Source organism: Gymnoscopelus microlampas (genome assembly GCF_963454915.1).
Source record: "Gymnoscopelus microlampas genome assembly, chromosome: 23".
NCBI lineage: Eukaryota > Metazoa > Chordata > Actinopteri > Myctophiformes > Myctophidae > Gymnoscopelus > Gymnoscopelus microlampas.
Window position 1 is genome coordinate 8,176,881 of NC_139960.1, and position 23,484 is coordinate 8,200,364.

Below are 23,484 nucleotides of genomic sequence, written 5' to 3' on the forward strand. Positions count from 1 at the left end.
TAATTTACAAAAGAAAAAACATTAAAAAGTTGACATACAGAGATGTGAGGTTTCCGCCAAACAGCGAATGATATGAAACTTGAACTGCAGTGTTGCTGTTTCATAGCAGTGCTGTTACAGCCGACACTATGCACTTCAAAGACTAATTAAATGATTCGCCAATTAACATTTAAAGGACTCTCACTTCAGTCTAGTTCAGAATGGCATCATGATCATGAACGCCTAGGGCTGGGAGATATATCCATATATCAATGTTGTGATATGAGACTAGATATATACACAGGGATTTGGGATATCGTAATATCATTTTATACTTAATAAAATATTGAGCTTGATATTTTCAAATGCTATATTATCATCATAATATATCAATGTCAAGGTGTTTTTTGTTGTAGTTTTTTTTACACTGTGTCCTGTCCATGTTGCACAGCCCTACTGACAGTGTAGGTGTACACTACAGCAGTTCTCAACCCTGGGGAGGGGGGGTAGTTGGGAACCTACCACTATCAGATAGTTACGGATATATTTGTACATTCTCAAGAGTTATGGGGGTTTGTGGCCCCCATAACTCATAGGGTACAGTACCAATCTAGTGGTGCTTCGATCAGTCGACCACCAATTGAAATCGGCCGGATTTTCACTCCAATTGACTCCATTGGTGATTGGCAATTTACCCGATCCGGAAAATAAAATAAAATAATTCTGTAGATATTAAAAATTTCCCCTTTCGATCGGTATCGTTATCGGCCGATCATGAAGAAAACAAAATCGGTGATCGCGGTCGGACCCAAAAAACCTGATCGGAGCACTACCCTCGTCCGTGAAATGAAAAGGTTTGAGAACCACTGCACTACAGTATTACAGTGTGTGGTTGACTGGTTTGTTTAACTTTTTAGATTTATACACAACAACACAGTACAAACAATGACCTAATGAACAGCACACACACATACACACACACATATTCAAATACAACAAGTGCATGAATGCACACACGCACACTCACACGCGCGCACACACACACACACACACACACACACACACACACACACACACACACACACACACACACACACACACACACACACACACACACACACACACACACACACACACACACACGCACGCGCAATATACAGGAAGTGAGATACGTAAGTAAGGACAACATAACATCACCGTCAGGCGGAAACCTTGTACGTCCAAATCCGTTTCTTTTTTCATTATTATCATTTTCTATTAAATAAAACTGTGAAAATAGCTGATCTACAGCTCACAACTAGATCTATTGTGAGCTTGTAGAGCGGCTATTTTCACTACTTTTTGTGCGACACTCTTGTATGAAGTAAGGCGTTAATTTAAAGAAAAACATAAACAAAAGTAGAAATATAGAGACACAAGGTTTCTGCCCGTCAGCAACGATACGTTTCTCCTGGACAGAATATTAAATATGTACAACAGAATAAAAATAATAATAATAATAGAAATGGAAACACTGACATAAAAGATAATCCCATTAAAAAGTACTTATACAAAAGGGAAGGAAAATACAAGCTGTCATTCACATCTATTTCATCCTAAAAAAAGCCTTGTTTATATATATATTTTTTCAATCGGTTGCATGACTGCCCCAGGCAACAGAGTGTATGCAATGAATACAATAACTATTTTAGTTCTATACAGATGACAATTTACAAAATCATGTCACTTTCACCGTGTACTACTTCATGTGCTCAATTGTATCGTTTCAATTTATCTTTTTTTACTTCCTAGTGTCAAGTCCCCCATATATATATATATATATATATATATATATATATATATATATATATATATATATATATATATATATATATATATATATATATATTCGGTAGAAACCAACAGACGGATAAGAAATGTGTAATATTCATATGAATATGTAATGGCTATTCCAAAAATCCAGAAATTGGGTGATTCAGTGATCCGTATTTGACTAATGAGAAAAAGCTCATTAATGCTTTATTGAACGACCGCGTCTGCCGGCAAAAAATGACATCTCTTGACGAGTATAAAACATCCGTAAGCCAGTAGAATATGTCTGAGCTCAGTTTGCTTGTTGTTTGCTAGTTGTGTCTTGACCCTAATTTTGTCACTTTCCAAAGAAGAACAGAAGTACAAACTTGTAGGGATCTTGCTAGAGAACAGGATCAACATTGTGACAATCATATAGACTATAAAAATATTTAGAAAAAAGGACTTGCAAGAATGACGATGACTTATTTCTTAAGCCAAGATGACTTTAGCTGCCTCGTTTGTTTTTGTCATCGTGGAGTTTGTCTATGAAATGTTATTTTGGACAAAGACAGAATATTAAAAAAAATATTTTTTTGTGAAGATATTTACAATATGATAACGCTTTCTTTTAAGCCCTTCCCTTTAAAAAAAAGAAAATATTATCCTGGCCACACTTGGTTCCATCTTGACCGTTTGGGCGCTGTGGGAAACGCTGTGTTTGAAAGTATCCAGCACTTTTTCTTTTATAGTTTACAGGTCAATAAAACGCAAATCCGTCTCTTAGAAGTCATGGCAGCGCCGATGGCCACATAGGCTCTAATGCAGCCTGACAGCGAGTCGCAGGTTCGATTTCCGAGCCAGGCGACTTTGCTGCGTGTCACTCCCTGTCTCTCTCTCCCCGTTTCCTGTCTCTCTCTCTCTCTCTCTCTACTGTGTACTATCAATGAAGGCAGAAAAGCCCTCAAAAATATCTTTAGAAGTCCGAGTCGGCGTCCATAAGCTGTGCCTCCATAAGATTGGTCCTGGAGTGGATGGGACCGAACCCGACCCTCTGGCCAACACGGACCACCCTCCCCCCAGACCCAGAGCCCCCGGCGGCGGCGGCGGGCTCAGCCTCCCCGGGGTAGCGGAACGGCGAGCCGGGCTGCCAGGAGGAAGGGCCGGCCGCTAAGGGTTGACACCGAGGCCCCAGGCCGAGGTCCTCTGGCCGGTCGTTGAAGGTCAGGGGGTTGTAAAGGGTGCTGGGGAGGTCCTGGAGGTGGCTCTTCTGACGGCTCTGGCGGGGAGGCGCATAAGGGAATCCCTGCTGATAGGAGGGGGGCTGATGTGCGGGTCGGGGGTCCGCGTAGGACCCCGGCAGGTTCTCCTGCTGCTCCAGCTGCTGCTGCTGCTGCTGTTCCCACAGGCTGGCCACCAGGCTGGGGTGGCAGGGGAGTTTGGGCAGACGGGGCACGGAGCTGGGAGGGCCGAACTCGCGGCACCGGTAGCCCTGGTGGTCCGCCACCTCCTCCATGGGGGGGCGCGCGTGGTCCTTCTTTCTCTTCTTCTTCTTCTTCTTCCTCTTGATCATCTCCGGCGATATCTCGGCCTCCACCATCCAGAGCTTGTTCCTCTCCTCTGGGGGCGGCACTGTGGGGGCACAGAGGAAGAAGTAGAGAAGTTAAAGAAAAAGCGATGGGTCACAAAATGACCTATTGTGATAAGAATAATTGTGATTAACGATTTAATTGTGTGGCTTTTATGGCTTTGTAAACTAAAGTTGCACAGAGCCTTCAACTTCAATACACTAAAGAAATGGCCGATACCAATAATCAAAATGATTAATGTATTATGGCCAGAATACGGCATATTTCATATTTAACACTCACACTGTGTTACAAAATAGTGGAAATAGCAGATCGCCATGCAACACGTTGTGAGCTTGTATGAACAAAATGTATGAACCTTTCTCAACATGGGAACGATTATGACAATTATGCAAAATAATTGCGATTATCTAAATTAATTGCGATTTGGCGATTATGTAATAATTGTGACAGGCCTATATGGGTCCATATTTTATTTTTGTCCTCTTTATTGTGCATACTTGACGGAGGACAGAGAAAATGTATATTCCAGATATAAATATGATCATACACACAGTGAACATTTTGTTCTTGGGTTTTAGTTTTCCCATCTTAGGTGTGATAAGAGCAAAATGGCTGCCTTGGGAATACAGTGGATGGCAGTGAAAGTGGGGCTCTCACCTGGGGTTCCAGTAGGAGTGACAGAGATGTCCTGGGGCAAGATGGCGCCTCGCCTGGCCACCATTTTGGTCACATGCTGCGCCCAGGCAGACGACATGTCGTTGGAAGGTTCGTTTAGGTCAAAATTTATTCCGGCTACAAATGAAAATCAGAGGCAGGCCACAGGAAAGCCCATTCAGAGACATCAAAGTATAATTTATACAGTATACAGTTAATACAGTATGTGATAGTTAACGACAACACTACAGTGGAACAGCAAGGAGGAAAACTGATGACAACACGTAGTCACTAGTCTTTCATTAGTCGCATTACAATTTCTGACCACAAGGTGGAACTATTGTTTCCAATTACATACCTCTTCAATTATGAATTGAAAATACTTTTTTATGGTTTTTATATTTTCATTTATTTGTATTCCTTAGAGCAGGGGTCTTCAACGTTTTCAGGCCAAGGACCCCTTAGCTGAGAGAGAGATGAAGCAGGGACCCCCTCTATATTGTATAAAATTGTGTTTCAGATTAAACTTTTTTGTTTACTTGGTCTGCTCTTTCCCCCCTCTACACCTATACCTCTTTGCCAAAAATAGCCGATCTACAAGCACACAACGCCTCGCAGCGCGAGAAAAATAAAAAATCACACTAAGATTTGGCGGACCCCCTGTAGTAACTCTGAGGACCCTCTAGGGGTCCCGGACCCCCTGTTGAAGACCCCTGCCTTAGAGTTTTCGTTCCATTTCCTGAAGAGTAACAGAATTTGGACATTATGGAGTTTCCACCCGACAGAGACGGTTGTGCACGTGAGCTCATCCACTCACCCACAGGTCCGTCGTGGGACACGGTGTGCATGCTGAAGGACAGCTCCTTCTCCGGGTCTTTGTGCAGCTCCTTACGCTTGGAGAAGGCCTTGGCGATCATCTTGCTTTTCTTTATCCTCTTGGGCTCGTCGTCACTGCGGCCGATGACCCTGCGATAGGAACCATAAAAAACTAACTTACATCAATCAGGTTTAACACGTTTCTACAAAGAAAGTAGTTCACGAAGAGTCGTGGTTTCTCAAACCTTTTCATGTCAAGGACCACCATATTGTGAAAGAGAACTTCTGCTCACCCAGATGAGTTTCAAAGCGGATGCGTAGGCGACAAACAGTAGATAAGATCAATGATGAAAGATGCCTTGTTTAAAAAAACGTAGATGTCGCTTTATCACTGCATTATATTTGAGTTATCTGTGTGGATGTCCTCATACACAGCAGTTTAAATGTATGTGAATTAATCACATGAAATAATAGCTCCCAGTGTGTAGAGGGCTGTCACGATTGAAATTTTACGTGACGATTCATTGTCACACAAATCATTGTGATCAACGATTTAATTGTGTTTTTGTCGTTGAATAGAAACTACATTTCTGTTTGGCTTTTAGGCTTTGAAGTTGCACAGGGCAGATATGACAAATAACCTAAATATACAAAGAAATTACATATTTAATTTAAGATATATTCATAGTGGAAATAGCCGATCTATCCACAAGTTTCCTAGGCTGTGTGGGCATCACTTCCTGTCGATTTCATTGGATATCATTGGATTTCATTGGATATCATTGGATTTCATTGGATTTCATTGGATTTCATTGGATCAAATCGACAGGAAGTTATGCCCACACAGCCTAGGAAACTTGTGGATACTTGTAGATCTGATATTTCCACAACTTTTTAAAATGTTTGAAACTATATGAAAAATGTTCAACAGAGAAACGATTATGTCGATCATGCAAAAGAATTGTGATAATCTCAAATAATTGCGATTAGACGATTGTAATAATTGTGACAGGCCTAGGTGTGTACGGACCTTACGGGTACAAACTCTTATCATAATTGAGAACGTTAAAGATAAAACCTCTACAGAAAGGCTTTAAAAAAAAAATGCTATAGTGTTTGCTGCTAGATGTTTGGTGTGTTGTTCTGACCTGCACCAGGTGCGCTTCCAGATGAGGATGGTGGCTTTGGTCCACACCCAGGTGCTCATGGCGATGCCCGTCCCGAACATGGAGAACAGGTTGATCTTCTCCACCATCAGGCTAGGACGGTTCTTGATGGTGCACTCTGGGATCGGCTTGTTGGTCTGGGAAGCGATCGTCACATTGGCCTCGCACCTGTTAGTTCAAAAATAAATCTTGAATTCATGGAGATTTCATGGAGATTTCATAGTTTTTGTCGCATTCCTGAGCCAATAATTTGATGACCGGCATTGACCGATGACCTAATCGTCAAATTATTGGCTTAGGAATGCGAGAAAAAATAAAGATAATACTCCTTTAATTAGAAATCTGCACCTGTTCAAAATGAATACAAAAATGAACTGTACTGTACTGTGAACCATACGTAATATAAGCCCTCACTCTCACTCTGAGCTCGGTACATGAGGTTTATTCAAATGGCGGGTTTGAGGAATAAATCAGTCTTTTTACTGGTTGGAGCAGGAAGGAGAGGTTGACATTTCTGAGGTGGAATTAATCCCAGTCCAACCAATGTCAACAGACTGGGGCTGAACAGGGCTGCAGTCAGTGGTTGTATGTAAGCTCTGGAGCAACATGTGGAACTACACAGCAGGGTTACTATAGAGCAGGGGTCTTCAACGTTTTTTTAAAACCAAGGACCCCTTAGCTGAGAGAGAGAGATGAAGCAAGGACCCCCTGTAGCTTGCATATTGTATAAAATTGTGTTGCAGATTAAACTTTTTCATAGATTTCACAGACAGCTTCATAGACTTGTTTGACAACACTACTGTACATCATCGGTGTGCACTCTTTTGTCCCTCTACACCAAACCTCTTCACCGAAAATAGCACACAACGCAGATGCGTTGTGAGCTTGTAGATCTGCTATTTTCGGCTAATGTTCCCCTCAGAATAAGGATGCTAGGGTTCAAGTGGTTAAAGTAAAAAAAAAAGATTCTATCACACAAAGATTTGGTGGCCCCCCTGTATTAACTCTGACACCCTAGAGGTCCCGGACCCCCTGTTGAAGACCCCTGCTATAACTAACTAACTAAAACTAGCTAAATAGTGAAAACTAGAACTGGCAAAAACAGTGGCGTCAGTTCAGCGAAAGCTAGGGTATGGCAGCTCATGCACGCGCGCTGCGCGCGCGTGCATGAGCCCCGCGCGCGCGCGAAATTTTTGTGCGGTTCTGGGCGGATTGGGTTCGTTTTTTTCCAGTTTTTGGTTACTTTATTTCGGTTTTAGGGTTAGGATTCGGGTTAGGTTAGGGTTATGCTATTTAATTCTTATTTTTGCCTGATTTTACCGATTTATTATCAAAAAGATTAAACACAATTAAATTTGCAAAAAGTGGGGGGTATGAAATCTTCTCTGTAATAGGAGTATGATAATAACACTTTGGATCTGATGGATAGGGTTCTGTGCAGACTGCAGTCCATTTAGAAACACTTTGGACGGGACCCTAGGTAGGGTCACCCTACCTGCTCGTAGTATCACTGTTGCCTGGTCCATTGCTCCTAACATTATCAGAATGGCAGCTGCTAGATCCTCTGATCTCTGATGACCATAACATTCTCCTCTTCAATACCTTCGGTTTTGGTCAAATTACCCCCCAACCAGGAGGCACCAGGAGGTTGTTTGTTTATAATTATTCACAACGTGGTCGTTAGTTTGAGTCGTGGCGGCCGGCGGGGGTTTATCACTTTTTTTTTTCTTTTTCCTCGGTAGCTTTCACTGTTTTAAAATACTTGCTTAAATATGCACACTTTGCATCTAGCACAGATTTATAGCTCATGTATCCTCTTATATGTTGTTGAGCTCCTGATTATTTTCTTTCCGACTTGTATTCCACCGGCGACACGTGATTTAATTCACTGCTTGTTCACAAGAACGCCTCGTCCAAAAGCACTCGCCCCAAAAGCCAAAACACACTCGCCCGGGTATATCTGGCGGCCTCGGTCGGCGAAAAACATAGGGGCGAGTGTGTTTTGGGGCGAGTGTTTTAATTCTCCTCTCGTGTCTCGACACACACACACACACACACACACACACACACACACACACACACACACACACACACACACACACACACACACACACACACACACACACACACACACACACACACACACACACACACACACGGCCCGCCCCTTGATGACAGGCTCCGCTGCTCCTCCGATGCGCACAGCCAGTTAGTTGATACAATCAAGATTTTAAACGCAAAGTAGGCCTACATTTTATTTTTTTACCCCTGGAGCCAGGGTATGGCAGCTGCAATAGCCTGCCATACCCAATTGACGCCCCTGGGCAAAAAGATTGAAGTGACTTGATGGAACAGTATATAACTGGCAGGTGAGTCAGTAGGATACAACAGCAGTGACAACACACAAATGCTATAATATTTGTGTATCTTATACTATAAGATATTAGTATAATATCTCTGCTGTCCGGCAGAAACCAGCTAACTCCTAAATGTACATTTTTCAGGAAATGACAAAAACAAAACAAAAAGTGGAGTTAGGAGGTTTTGTTCATCAAGAACAGCTAAATGGACCCTCCAAGCTCACTATGAGGTTGGAGGTCAAAAGGGGGTGGGGCCTGGAGTCATCAAAACCAGCTAACTCCACCCCCCTTTGGTGGAGTTAGCTGGTTTAGCAGAAAGTTTGAGGATCCAATGGAGTTGGTTTTGTCAGAAGCACTTCTTAATACTTTCCATTGGTTCAATATTTGTTTAATCAACACACAGACGTAAAGGCTGTTCAATAGCACTGATTTATGGGAAAAAAAGTGTTAGCTGGTTTCTGCCGCAACGATAGTATCTATAGTATTTAAGATAGTGTCAGGACTCACAGTACATATTCTCTGAAACTTCTCTCCCATTCGGCCTGGTTGAAGAAGTCGTAGAAATGGCAGCCGAATGTGATGAGGACAAAACCGAAGGCCAGGAATCCAAATATACCTGACACGAAGAAAACAAAAGTGATAAACACACTGTATCCTTTATGGAAAATAAAACAAATATCGTACGTGAACACATGATTAGAAGACGTGGGTGGTGGTGTTATCAAATGCTGTGTTTATGGGTGAATAATAACAGTTCTAAATCATACCAAGTCTCAACATGGTCTCATTGATTTTGCTGGCTGCCTTCTCACTCAAAAGGCCTGGATGGTTGCTCTTGATGGAGAACAAAGTCATCACTCCTGAAAACACAAATACAGATCATAATCAACGTATCTTTCTAATAGTCAAATATTTTTTTAATAATTAAATGATAAAGGTTCCAAGTAAACTCGACTAGTCTGCTAGGCTGAATTCCCTGCACTTCATCATCACCTTTATTTAAACTTGGAGTATATTGAGGGGCAGGACCTCATTTTCAATGTAGCCGTGGTAACAATACAATAAAAACACAGTACTCAACATAGTAGGCATTAATTAATAACAATAATGTAAAAAGGCATGATTCAGAAATGACAGAAAATACTAATCTAAAACAGCTTAACTGATATCCAAGATAATGAATTAAAACATATACAATCTTGAACAAAAGTGTTAAAAACCATTGCCCTGAACTGACCCAATAATGGAAGTGAGAGTTAACGTCTAAAGCTCATTCCAGGAACAAGAAAGCTAGTAAATACTAACTTGTAATCTTGCTGACAATTAAAGCCTCTGGAAATGTTTTAGTAAAAATGCACATCAAAGTTGAGTGTCTCATTATGCACCAACCAATCCCAAAACCTTAGGAAATCTGAATTGGGAAACCACTGCTAACACACCTCCTACTGTAACAATCTGAAGTGGTTCATGGGCCGATTTATGTCCGCGATACTGGGTGCACAACGCACGTGCATAGCGCTCGCGCGAACATTTGCGGTTATATCCCGGGTTTGTTACCTTTTTGGGGGGGTTTGTAACTTTAATGCGGTTAATTTGGTTAATTTGATACCAAAAATGTACTTCATGAAGTGTAGATGTCAGAGTTTTTTTTTTCTGTTTTTGTGATGAGTTTGTGATGGGTGCTCGTCATTTCTCCTGGATGCTTTAGCCCCGAGGCACCCTCAGTCTCATGGCCTGAAAGTCTTATATCTCCCCCGAGCGATATGGAATTCCCTTTGGCTTAGCGGTTAAGATGTTGGCTTTCCACACGAGAGACCCGGGTTCGACTTCCGGGCGTTATGTGCCAGTGCAACATTCTTTAAGGGCCATGGGGCCCTATTTTCCATGTGTCTTAAGTGCCAGGCCTTATGACTTAACTAAAAACCTGGAGGCGTGGCCAATGCTGTTTGGCCACTCAAAACAGCCAAACAGCATTGGCCACACCTCCAGGTCTTAAGTTAAGTCATAAGACCTGGTACTTAAGACACGCAAAATAGGGCCCATTGTGTCATGTGTCATTTGTCTTGTATATGTAAGTTGGGAGCTTGTACTGAAAATAAAATCACCCACTCACTCTTTTACACCTGTATACTTGTTACATTTGTGACAGAGCAGCTTGACTAATTTACTAGTATTACACATTCATTGTATGTGATGCTGTTTTGTATAACTTGTAGATTCTCAGTCCCACAGAAGGTGCACATTCTGTTGTGACATGGAATCTAATTGCGAACGCGGAAGGCCCAAGTGGAGCTTACTATGAAAGTCTGCTCGGCTTGTGTGTGTGTGTGTCTGTCTGTCTGTGTGCAGTGCACTGCCTGGGTGCGGCCGACAGAGTGCGCCAGAGTGCAGCTACAGTCAAAACACAAACACACACACACACACACACAAAGTCTGTAAATACACAATATTTTCGAGCTGCGTTCGCTTCCAGCGTTCGCTCGTCTTACTTGTATACTTGTGTTTATCTATTTATCAGATGCTGTAAAGGGGAGGCTGCCTTGAAGCCTGAGGAGCTGCTTAATGCTACATGGGGAGCAGCTTGGGTGGATTTCGAATGCACAGGGTTGGTTGATTGTAGCCATGGGTGGGGTCTGTTAGACTATATAATGGAGAGCTGCTCAGTAGAGTGTGCTGCCATGGGGAGAGGCTGACACCTTACCTCTCTGTTATTTATGTTCTGTTGAGTTTTGAGTTGTTTATTTCTTTTGTTATTTCCTATTGTTGTCCAGGCCTGGAATAAATTATATTATTTTACTTGCAAGCCTGCCTCCTGGTCGATCTATGACATTTAAAGGGTTTTCCACAGACTAAAATGCCTATACACAATCCCACTTGGTAACAACATTTTATGTTTAAGTAAGGTTTGTGGTCAGTACTCACCTCGGATGAGGAAGTAGCCTCCAACAAGCAGCACCACTCCGATGGGAGCCAGAACGAACCCGGCCCGGTAGTGATAGTTCTTGTAACCAACGAAACAAATCCCACTCACTGAGTCGCCATCCACCTACACAGGAGAACATGACACAGAACATGATCAGCTCGTTGAAAAACGACAGAAAGGTTGAGAAAACTATTTTAGAATTAGAAACGGGTGCTCCGTGGAGTGCATATCTCCACCAGACTGGGCTGTGTAAAGCGCCATTCACATACTGAGCACGAATATGTACAGATACTAAAAGATTTTACTTGTACAATGCTCATGTAAATGTACTATGTTGCTGTCCACCACCAATCCTTGGCATCTTGAGCCAAAGCCAGAATGCATGTCAAACAGCTCAATTCACAGAGAAATACACCGTCCAATACAATGTGACATGTGGAGGACGGAGGACGAAAGCTGGCAGACAATTGAGTATTGGAAAGTGGCTATGAATACAAGAACGCTCGCCCCAAAACACGCCTTGCCCCGGGTCAAATCCGGCGACCTCGGAATGGTCGCCACCAGGTATTCCTAAACGTAACCTCAGTAAAACTATGCCTAAACCTAACCTTATTCCTAACCTTAACCTCAGTAAAACTATGCCTAAACCTAACCTTATTCCTAACCTTAACCTCAGTAAAACTATGCCTAAACCTAACCTTATTCCTAACCTTAACCTCAGTAAAACTATGCCTAAACCTAACCTTATTCCTAACCTTAACCTCAGTAAAACTGTGTCTAAACCTAACCTTATTCCTAACCTTAACCTCAGTAAAACTATGCCTAAACTATGCCTAAACCTAACCTCAATAAAACTATGCCTAAACCTAACCGTATTCCTAACCTTAACCTCAGTAAAACTATGTCTAAACCTAACCGTATTCCTAACCTTAACCTCAGTAAAACTATGCCTAAACCTAACCGTATTCCTAACCTTAACCTCAGTAAAACTATGTCTAAACCTAACCGTATTCCTAACCTTAACCTCAGTGAAACTATGCCTAAACCTAACCGTATTCCTAACCTTAACCTCAGTAAAACTATGCCTAAACCTAACCTTATTCCTAACCTTAACCTCAGTAAAACTGTGTCTAAACCTAACCTTATTCCTAACCTTAACCTCAGTAAAACTATGCCTAAACCTAACCTTATGACCTTAACCTCAGTAAAACTATGTCTAAACCTAACCTTATTCCTAACCTTAACCTCAGTAAAACTGTGTCTAAACCTAACCGTATTCCTAACCTTAACCTCAGTAAAACTATGTCTAAACCTAACCGTATTCCTAACCTTAACCTCAGTAAAACTATGTCTAAACCTAACCGTATTCCTAACCTTAACCTCAGTAAAACTATGCCTAAACCTAACCTTATTCCTAACCTTAACCTCAGTAAAACTATGTCTAAACCTAACCTTATTCCTAACCTTAACCTCAGTAAAACTATGTCTAAACCTAACCGTATTCCTAACCTTAACCTCAGTAAAACTATGCCTAAACCTAACCTTATTCCTAACCTTAACCTCAGTAAAACTATGTCTAAACCTAACCTTATTCCTAACCTTAACCTCAGTAAAACTATGTCTAAACCTAACCTTATTCCTAACCTTAACCTCAGTAAAACTATGTCTAAACCTAACCGTATTCCTAACCTTAACCTCAGTGAAACTATGCCTAAACCTAACCTTATTCCTAACCTTAACCTCAGTAAAACTATGCCTAAACCTAACCTTATTCCTAACCTTAACCTCAGTAAAACTGTGTCTAAACCTAACCTTATTCCTAACCTTAACCTCAGTAAAACTATGCCTAAACCTAACCTTATGACCTTAACCTCAGTAAAACTATGTCTAAACCTAACCGTATTCCTAACCTTAACCTCAGTAAAACTATGCCTAAACCTAACCTTATTCCTAACCTTAACCTCAGTAAAACTATGTCTAAACCTAACCTTATTCCTAACCTTAACCTCAGTAAAACTATGTCTAAACCTAACCGTATTCCTAACCTTAACCTCAGTAAAACTATGCCTAAACCTAACCTTATTCCTAACCTTAACCTCAGTAAAACTATGTCTAAACCTAACCGTATTCCTAACCTTAACCTCAGTAAAACTATGCCTAAACCTAACCTTATTCCTAACCTTAACCTCAGTAAAACTATGTCTAAACCTAACCTTATTCCTAACCTTAACCTCAGTAAAACTATGTCTAAACCTAACCTTATTCCTAACCTTAACCTCAGTAAAACTATGTCTAAACCTAACCTTATTCCTAACCTTAACCTGAGTAAAACTATGTCTAAACCTAACCGTATTCCTAACCTTAACCTCAGTAAAACTATGTCTAAACCTAACCTTATTCCTAAACGTAACCTCAGTAAAACTATGCCTAAACCTAACCTTATTCCTAAACGTAACCTCAGTAAACTATGCCTAAACCTAACCTTATTCCTAACCTCAGTTAAACGAATAGAAGAATACAAGAGCCGCTGACGAGCGTTCCGGTTTCCGTGGCGATCAGTCCAACCTGTTAGGTTCCTCCGGAGGCGGGACTAAGGCGCGAGTGTGTGGAAGTTAGAATGATTGGAACTTGGCGTTTGGTAACACACCTCTGCGATCGCCAGGATGGCCACGGTGAGGACAAAGGGGATGGACCAGGTCACCATGTGGAAGTAAGAGGTTCTGCCAGACAGCGGCTGGTGGGTGGTGCCCAGGGCCTTGAAGGAGGTGTGCCAGGCGTACGTCAGCATGACGAACCAGATCACCCCGGACATCAGGGAGTAGTAGACGATTATGAAGATGGTGACACAGGACAGCGTCTCCGAAGACCTGCGGAGGACAGAGAAATCAACGAGACAAAGGCAAAGAGGACATCAATATAAGTGTCTATGAAACGAATAAGGACTGAAGTCCTTATTCTTTCTTTTTGTACTAGGTCTCTTGCCCTAGTACAAATCAACAATTGAGTGATGCAAAACAATGCATCCAAACTATCTAAAAACGCTATTATACTCGCCTTTTCCACGCTGCCTCGAGGGTCCGTGTGTATCTGTGTATGTAGTTCTGTTTATACCAGTGGTGTAAAGTAACTAAGTAATTAATTTACTCAAGTACTGTACTTAAGTACAATTTCGAGGTATTTTTACTTTACTGGAGTTTTTCCAATGTTCTGTACTTTTACTTCTACTCCACTACATCTCAGAGGCAAATATTGTGTTTTTACTCCACAACAATTATTTGACAACTTTAGTTACTAGTTACTTTGTAGATTTTGATTATTATTACAAAACATACATTACCCACTTCAGCCCTATATACATTTCGGCCATTTGAAAATAGCCGATCTACAAGCTCACAATGTGAGCTTGTAGATCTGCTATTTTGAAAAGATTTGTATACATTTTATACATAATTGAAAACTTAAATGGGACATTCTGTATAATGAGTACTTTCTTCTTTTGATACTTTAAGTACATTTTGATACCAATACTTTTGTACTTTTACTCAAGTAAATTTTGAATTCCGGACTTTTACTTGTAAGTAAAAGAAAATGCAGTACTTTTTCTACCACTCCACCACTCCACAAACTTGTCAGATAGGCTACTTCTGCCTGCAGACCCTTCCATCTTTTCTTTGACAGTGACAGCAATTTCTTTCCAATAATCTAAGCACATTGGGTTGTCTTTATAGGCTTTTAATGATGCGGGTAGCCACGGATCTCCTCACACAAGAAACCTCTCCTCAAACCAGAGCAACCATGTTTCTGCTCAAGCATCTGCTGTCAGCATACTTGCACGCGCATGAGGCAAGAGGCTGTCTGAGTGGTAATGAAATGTACGCCATGTGACGTAAGGGCTGGGTGATAAGACTTCAAATCAACATCAACGTTATTTCAAACTTTCGTCTCAATTACGATTAACCCATTAAGGCCTGAGGTTCCGATTCTACAAAATGGCTCCTAAATCCTAACAGTTTTCTGAAAAACGTACGTTACTATATCAGTGGTTCTCAGACGTTTTCATGTCAAGGACCCCCAAAATGATATGTACCCCCATCTGAAATGTTTTTTGTTCCAGGGACCCCCAGAAGCAAAGATTTGAGTACAAAATGTTTGCTTTAAAGTAAGATATATATATATTCAAATATTTAAAAAAATAGCAGATATACAAGCTCTAGCACTATGAGCTTGTATATCTGCTATTTCTGAATAGCCAAAGAAATCTTAAAATGACACAGATGCGTTCCAGGTATTGTCAGACTTTTAATTATGTATGGGCAAGGCGTGTGTTCCTATGAGTCGATGTCTGCCTAGCTGCGACAGTTACCGCATGCCCGCACGCACACACACACACACACACACACACACACACACACACACACACACACACACACACACACACACACACACACACACACACACACACACACACACACACACAGTCACACACACACACACACACACACACACACACACACACAAACACGCACAGTGCAGGTCCATGCATTAAGTCGCGGACCCCTAGCGAACACGCACACTCACACGGTGCAGGCGTTAAGGGGTCATCCCATAGCCAGAGGGGCTGTAACCATGAAAACAGACCCTGAGGCCGCACATGCGAATTAACGAAAGTTAATTAACAAAGTTAGCGAAACTGCGGCCGTACAGTTACACAGAGTTTCCAAAAAAACGCTAATAAATTTGGGAGAAGCGAAAAATGCCGTTTCTGAGTGTCTGCACATGGTAATGATCATATGCCCGTGTGCTAGTTCAGATCAATTGCTCAACCCACTGAGGAGATAAACGTGTTCAGACAGACAGAGGTTCCAAGAATTATAGGAGGATTAACATACTCGGCCATACAGACTGGACAAAATGACATTTTATTCATTACAAGTTACATAGTGCTGCTTTACGTCGGTTTTAAATTGGTTGGTTTTAAATGTCGGTTTTGATATATTTTTGATTAAGTGCCCAGCCCTAATATGAATATGAAGAAGCAAGTATAATAAAATGGCCTTAACCTCATCACCAGTGTTTTTTTTGCTGGCTGACTTACGAGGGCTCTCCCAGGCGCATGGTGTTGTCACTCTTGCAGACGATCTCCTTGCGCGCTCCGTCCAGGAACTGGGCCAACCAGCCGATACTTCCCACAAAGAAACAGGCGTTGATGTAGAACAGGATGACGGCCGGGTAGCGGTTGGAATTCTTCCAGTCTGCAAGGAACGTGGCCTTCAAACACAGAGACGGAGAAGATGAAGAGAGAACAAACAAAGATACAGTACTGTACTGAACAGGTCAACACAACACAACACAACACAACACAACACAACACAACACAACACAACACAACACAACACAACACAACACAACACAACACAACACAACACAACACAACACAACACAACACAACACAACACAACACAACATATGAATACAATGTAATTTTATGGTTGTTGTATTTTGTCTCCCTGCTCTTCTATTGAGATATTTAGATCGTGTCAAAGGTCATGTCTCACCTAGACACAGGATCTGACACAAATTTTGACCTGATGGTTAATATTCCATTGATCCCCTGAGCAAGCAGGCAGGCTCTATTAGCTCAATGGTAAAAAAAATGGTAGCACTTAAAGGAGTTGTTCACCCAAAAAAAAACGTATTTTCTATCAATTACACACCCCATTAAGCCTTGAATTCATGGAGATTGTTTTGTTTTTGTCGTATTCCTGAGCAAATAATTTGATGACCGGCTTTGTTTCCGGTCGGAGACTCAAAGAGTCTCGTTTGAGTCTCCTACCGGAGACATTAGCATCTTTCCGTGAACATCCATGAATTTAAGGCTTCATGGGGTGTGTAATTGATATAGAATATTTTTGCTACTCCTTTAAGCAGGAAACCAGGTTCAAATCCGGGTTAGAAGAGAAAAGTTACATAGTTCTACTTTAATCGCAATTATTTGTGTGTCGATTAATCGTCACGTAAATCGTGACAGCCCTAGGAGCCTACTGAGGCTCACCAAAGTGAAGAAGGTGCAGAGGAGGGTGATGGAGCCAAAGTACGCGATGTAGGCGTGCATGTCGGAGTGTTCCTCCACGGTGAACAGAGGGTTGTCGCACTGGATGCCGCAGCCCTCCACGTCCTTGTACCAGCTGGACTGGATGTCCGTCTTCACCAGCGGGGCCTCGCACTGCCCCGACACGTTGAACTTCAACTTCTGGACCTCGTTCTGACATGGAGAGAACCAGGAGAGGAGAGGAGAGGAGAAGAGATGAGGAGAGGACGAGATCAGTGATGGAAAAAGTACTCGCATGTAAAAAGTATCAATACTGCAATGTAGAAATACTCTGTTACAAGTGAAAGTCCGGAATGCAAACTTTACTTGAGTAAAAGTACAAAAGTATTGGTATCAAAATGTTTTTTAAAGGAAAGAGCCCAGAGCTGAGCTCATGCCTCCTTCAATGCATGAGAGCTAACAAGCCTTCTTATCACCTGACAGGGGGGAGTTTCCCCGGTTGGACGTAGCGCGTGGAAAGAACACGTTATTCCAACCAGTTCCTTTCTCCTCCATCAGGCGCCCTGGCTGACCAGGGGGAGGCAGTATAGAGACCAGGATTACTGCATGTTTTTGTGAGGGTACCTACCTACCCAACACTGTTGTTTTAAATGTGTTCTATAGATAAAGTGGATTGGATTGGATTATCAATAAAAAGGTCAAAGTCAAAGTGCATGTCGTACCGAGCAGCCCACGGGGAACTTGTCCTTGTCCTCGCACTTAAGGAAGTTGGGCCAGCCTCTCTCGCGGTCCACGATGCTGCAGGGCCCCCTGGTGGCCATGCACAGGCTCTGGCTGGGCAGCTCCACGCGCCCGCCATCACACTTGGGCATGTAGACGGCGCACAGCAGGGGCTGGATGACCGACCAGCAGCGAGGGGCGTTCCGCAAGCCTGGATGGAACAAAACACACCAATGTACATGTAAAACACAATATTGATATATACTGTAGATGATATTGCTGAAGAACTATTTGATATCTGATTTTGTCCATGATGCCCAGGCCACACACACACACACACACACACACACACACGGGTGGGCGGGTACCAGGGGCTTCCCAGCAAAAGTAGTTAATAACACAATCATCTTAACCACTTTATCCATGTATACATTGGATATTCACAAATAGCAGACGTACAAGCTCACAGCACGTCACTTTGTGCCACGCTGCGAGCTTGCACATCTGCTATTTTTGGAAATATTTGAAAAATATCTTCTCTTCTGGGGCTCCCTTGCACAAAACCTTTTCAGATGGGGGTCTGCGGCCAAATATATATCAATTTGGCACGAAAAAACGTTTGAGAGCTACTGCATTACACACACATAAGCATAAAAGCTATGTGTTATCAGCTTGCTTGGAGTTGTCAGGCTTATTGGGCTGGTTTATGTCACTTTGCAACACGTTGATCAGTGTGTTCAGTTCAGGTGTAAAAGCCCCAAATAAACCCAAACAATACCCTTAACGCTTAACCCATTAAGACCGGGGAAGGCATCTGTGTCATTTTAGATGTAATATCAGTTTTTAAACTTTTTTATGTCAAGGACCACCCAATATGACACGTATTTGGCCACGGATCCCCATTTAAAAAATATTTTGTTCCAGGGACTCCCCAGAAGCAAAGATTTGAGTTACAAATGTTTGCTTTAAAAAATATATATATTAAAAGATTTGCAAGCTCGCAGCGTGTCACGAAATGACGCGGTATGAGCTTGTAGACGGACCTGGACCCCACTATGCGAGACACGTCCTAGATTGTTTTTAAATTACACGCTGGTATCGGAACGGTACTCGGTATCGACCGATACGCAAGTTATGGGTATCGGAATGAATTGGTATCGGGGAGGAAAAAAATGTACTTGGTACATGTCAAATTTTTGCCAGACCCAAGGGGTCGGGCTTACATGAGGCTTTGTATCTGTTTTCTCCATACATGGGCATGGTCACTTTGTCCCCCGGCCCCAGCCAAGAAAGTCTGTCCCCCTTTCGTCATAGAAGGGACATAGAAGGGACACACGTCATGCAAAGCCCGGCCATTCAGATTTCAACCACTAGGGGTCTGGCAGTACCAGGTCTCCTGGTTCTAGTTTACATCATAATTATCGTAGTAATGCATTATTCTCCATATATGGGCATGTGACGGGCCGGGCATTTCCATATTTGGGCTCTTGCGTTACGTTGTCCGCCTGCCCCGTATAGTTACAGGAGTAAGTTGTTGTGTTGATAATGTAAATGTCAACACAACAACCAACTGCCCATATATGGACAAATAATTGCGATTAACGATTTAATTGTGTTTTTGTCTTCGAACATTAGAAAATATATAAACATACAAACAAACATACTGTATCATTTCTAAAGTTACAATTTAATGACTTAGAATTCCTTTTTAACACCAAATTTGTCAAATATTATGTAAGAAAGAGGCAAACATTGTGAAAATAGCCGATCAAAGAGGCGCTGTGAGCTTGTAGTTCGGCTATTTTTCAAACTAAATGTAATGGCTGCCTCAACTCCTACAATTGCAAGTGCTTGTCAGGGTCGGGGGGTCCCCAGTTCAAATATGATTATTTGGGGGGGGTCGCAGTCTGAAAAGTTTGGGAACCCTTGGCCTATGTTAGACTGTACTGTACACACATATTCATTCATACATCCACTGGCAATAGATGTATATTAATCCAAATATTTACTGTACATTTCTAATCTATTGATCTCCTAGATCATCTAGGAGCAGGCCAGTAGCTCAGTATTTCAGTTTTATATTCAATGTGTATTCTTGCTATAGACAGACAGACAGACAGACAGACAGACAGACAGACAGACAGACAGACAGACAGACAGACAGACAGACAGACATCAAATTCAGTTGTCATCATAATAAGATAATCTCTTGATTTGGTTCTTGACTCTTGCTTTTACCAGAGCCTCTCCTGCTCATTCTCACAGCTGTTATTGATTATGACACCTGGATCAATAGAGGTTGATCTCAGCTGAAGATAGGTGTCATAGGTGTTTACATGTTGATCTCAGCTGAAGATAGGTGTCATAGGTGTTTACATGTTGTTCTCAGCTGAAGATAGGTGTCATAGGTGTTTACATGTTGTTCTCAGCTGAAGATAGGTGTCATAGGTGTTTACATGTTGTTCTCAGCTGAAGATAGGTGTCATAGGTGTTTACATGTGAAAGAGCACTAACTGGATGTCTAACCTCCTCTTTCTGTTTGCATCCTGTCCTGTGAATGACCTTTTGTTGTCACTTCCAGTACCTTTAAATAATTTCTCGAACTCTTTGGAATAATTAGCAGGTCATCATCATGTCAATTAACCCCATTATCACGTGGCTAACAATAAACATGGATCATAGATGTATTTTATCGACTCTAATAGTCTTCTTGATCCAAGGCATTTTTTGTATCTATAATATACTTTTGATCACACATATACACAGTGGTGGAAAGTAACTAACTACATCTACTCAAGTACTGTACTTAAGTACAATTTTGAGGTACTTTTACTTAACTTGAGTATTTCCAATCTTCAATACTTTTTACTTCTACTCCACCTCAGAGGCAAATATTGTACTTTTACTACAGTTATTTGAAAAATGTAGTTACTAGTTACTTTATAGATTTGAATTATTATTAAAAAAACATACATTAACCACTTCAGCCCTAATTAAACTTTGGCTATTTTCAAAACCTTTCAATACATTTTATACATAATGATACCCTGTGAAATTGGACATTCTGCATAATGAGTACTTTTACTTTTGGTACTTTAAGTACATTTTGTTGCCAATACTTTTGTACTTTTACTCAAGTAGGCTATATTTTGGATACCGAACTTGTACTTGTAACAGACTCTAATCTACAATAGGCTATTGATACTTTTACATAAGATTCCATCACTGGATCACACATAATATACAGTTTTTAGAAGCTTTAAGTAATGATAAATCAAAGCTCTTACCAGACCACATGGTCAGCTTCTCGTTGGCCTCCTCCTGGGTGGTAGAGTCCTCGGCCAGGACCAGGGATGTGTGTGTGTAGGGCAGAGGAGAGCCCAGGCATGTGTTGAACCTCAGGACCTCACAGGTCACAGACTTCTTGCAGAGGTCGTCGAAGAGGATCGTCCCGTTTGGGGACAGAACCGCCTGAGACGAAGAGGAACCCGAACAGAACGAAGCCCACAACCAAACCCAGACCCAGTGATAGTAAAGCAACGGCCCTAAAACGGGGCCCCTGCGATGGGAAGACATCTTGGGCAGTTCGATTCAACTAGAGGCAACTTTAGGAATCCCCCTAAAACATATACACACACACATATAGATATATCTATTGTGTGTTAATGCTTCATAAACCAGTTATTACACATATAAATATATCTATTGTGTATTCATGCTTCATAAACCAGCTATTACGCATGTATAACACATATACATATATCTATTGTGTATTCATGCTTTATAAACCAGTTATTACACATTATACATATATCTGTTGTGTGTTAATGCTTCATAAAGCATCTATTACACATATAAATATATCTATTGTGTATTAATGCTTCATAAAGCATCTATTACACATAAATATATCTATTGTGTATTAATGCTTCATAAAGCAGCTATTACACATATAAATATATCTATTGTGTATTCATGCTTTACAAAGCAGTTCTTACACATGTATAACGTCCATCTTCATCCATATTGTATCCAGTTCAGGCCCGTTTGGTCAAAACGGCAACATTGTTGCAACAAAGTATCCAAAAGTTTCCACTTTTCACGCTGCGGTCCGAAACTTTGTGATCTTGCGTTTCTGGAACAAGGACCCTCCGCCGTAGTAGATCCCAAAAAGTGATCCCTTCATGATCCACATTGAACCGCCGAAAAACAATGTGTTTGTGGAGGATTAAAGTTAGATAGTAAGTCCTTTTACAATGTTTTTAAGCTGGATGGTAAAATAAACGGATCGAGGTTCTACTCCCTCCCCCCACTTCTCGCTCCCCCCTCCCAAAAAGTAAAGTCTCTGTCTGTAATCTGATCTGCATCCATCCCCTCTTTCTCCTCCTCCGGACGGATTGAGCCCCCCTTTCAGTGTTGCCATGTCCGCTTATTATAAGCGACTTTGGGCTTGTTTTTACTGTAAAGTTGTGTGTAAATATTTTGTTTGTTTTTCTGGGCTTGTTTCAAAAGTTTTAATTATCGTTTAAGCAATGATTAAGGACCCCCGAATTGATATGTAGCCTATTTGTCCGTAGCGCAGATCCCCCATCTGAAATAATTGTGTGCCAGAGACCCCTGGCCTGTACCTATTTGTGTTCTTGAAATGTTAAAACAAAAACTCCAATATTAAAAAAAAAAAATAGCTGATCTACAAGGTGACAACGCGTTGCATCACGGTGCGTTGTGAGCTTGCAGATCGGCTATTTTCAAATAGTGGAGGCCAAGGTTAATAGTGCACCTTAATGTGCCTTTCATGTCGTTTATTTGGGGCTTGTTGTTTTCATAGACCTGGTTGCTTATTTCTCTCGCATTATCTGGCAACGCACTGCCCCCTTTTCCTTTCTGCTTTATTTACTGAAAGAAACACATAATTCTGGAGCCTACATCTATGTGTGAATCTGTGCACAAGCCCACTGTGTGTGTGTGTGTGTGTGTGTGTGTGTGTGTGTGTGTGTGTGTGTGTGTGTGTGTGTGTGTGTGTGTGTGTGTGTGTGTGTGTGTGTGTGTGTGTGTGTGTGTGTGTGTGTGTGTGTGTGTGTGTGTGTGTGTGTGTGTGTGTGTGTGTGTGTTCTGGTATGCACATGGTCGGTGGGGGGAGAGGCTTGGTAACAAAACCTCATCTCCTCCCATCCCCCCCTCTTCTAAAAAGAGTAAGAATGTGCCTTATATAGGAAAGAAAAAAAGGAAAAAGAAAGAAAACAATACAATCATGCACAGTAAAATCCTGAGTACTGATTAGACTCAATTGGACAAAATGGTACCAAATTGATTTGGTACCATTTGCACACTATTTGGAGTTCAAAATCACAACATGTCTCCTGTCTATAAACAAATGGGGAGCTGTTCAAATTCTTTCACATTTATTTCAATAGTCTTTTAGCCACTTTATACT

General features: G+C 41.5%; 2 protein-coding genes across 2 annotated transcripts in view; both read right to left on the reverse strand.

Annotated features, from left to right (window-relative positions):
- The window catches only part of cax1 (cation/H+ exchanger protein 1), a gene marked incomplete at its 5' end in the record, with an annotated part of 31,651 nt that extends 29,458 nt beyond the window's left edge, over positions 1-2,193 (reverse strand). Inside the window, one exon of the mRNA XM_084050157.1 lies at positions 2,160-2,193. Coding sequence (XP_083906283.1) covers positions 2,160-2,193 — 34 coding nt within the window. The remainder of the gene's footprint in view (positions 1-2,159) is intronic.
- Positions 1,894-22,363, reverse strand: smo (smoothened, frizzled class receptor). Its single transcript, XM_084049888.1, has 12 exons — positions 21,338-22,363; positions 18,053-18,261; positions 17,334-17,543; positions 16,377-16,549; positions 13,929-14,148; positions 11,281-11,404; positions 9,126-9,218; positions 8,866-8,974; positions 5,981-6,166; positions 4,834-4,982; positions 4,020-4,154; positions 1,894-3,402 (listed from the first exon to the last, which is right to left on the reverse strand). Exons 1-12 carry the CDS (start codon positions 21,624-21,626, stop codon positions 2,747-2,749), a joined length of 2,553 nt encoding a protein of 850 aa, XP_083906014.1. The 5' UTR covers positions 21,627-22,363; the 3' UTR covers positions 1,894-2,746.
- Positions 22,364-23,484: the final 1,121 nt, after the last annotated feature.

Excerpts from the sequence above, each read along its gene's own strand:
- smo (XM_084049888.1), bottom strand. The coding sequence starts at position 21,626 with ATGTCTTCCCATCGCAGGGGCCCCGTTTTAGGGCCGTTGCTTTACTAT. Across the intron at positions 17,544-18,052 it reads AGTTCCCCGTGGGCTGCTCG|AACGAGGTCCAGAAGTTGAA; the intron begins GTACGACATGCA and ends TCTCCATGTCAG. Across the intron at positions 8,975-9,125 it reads TGAGACCATGTTGAGACTTG|GTATATTTGGATTCCTGGCC; the intron begins GTATGATTTAGA and ends TCTTCGTGTCAG.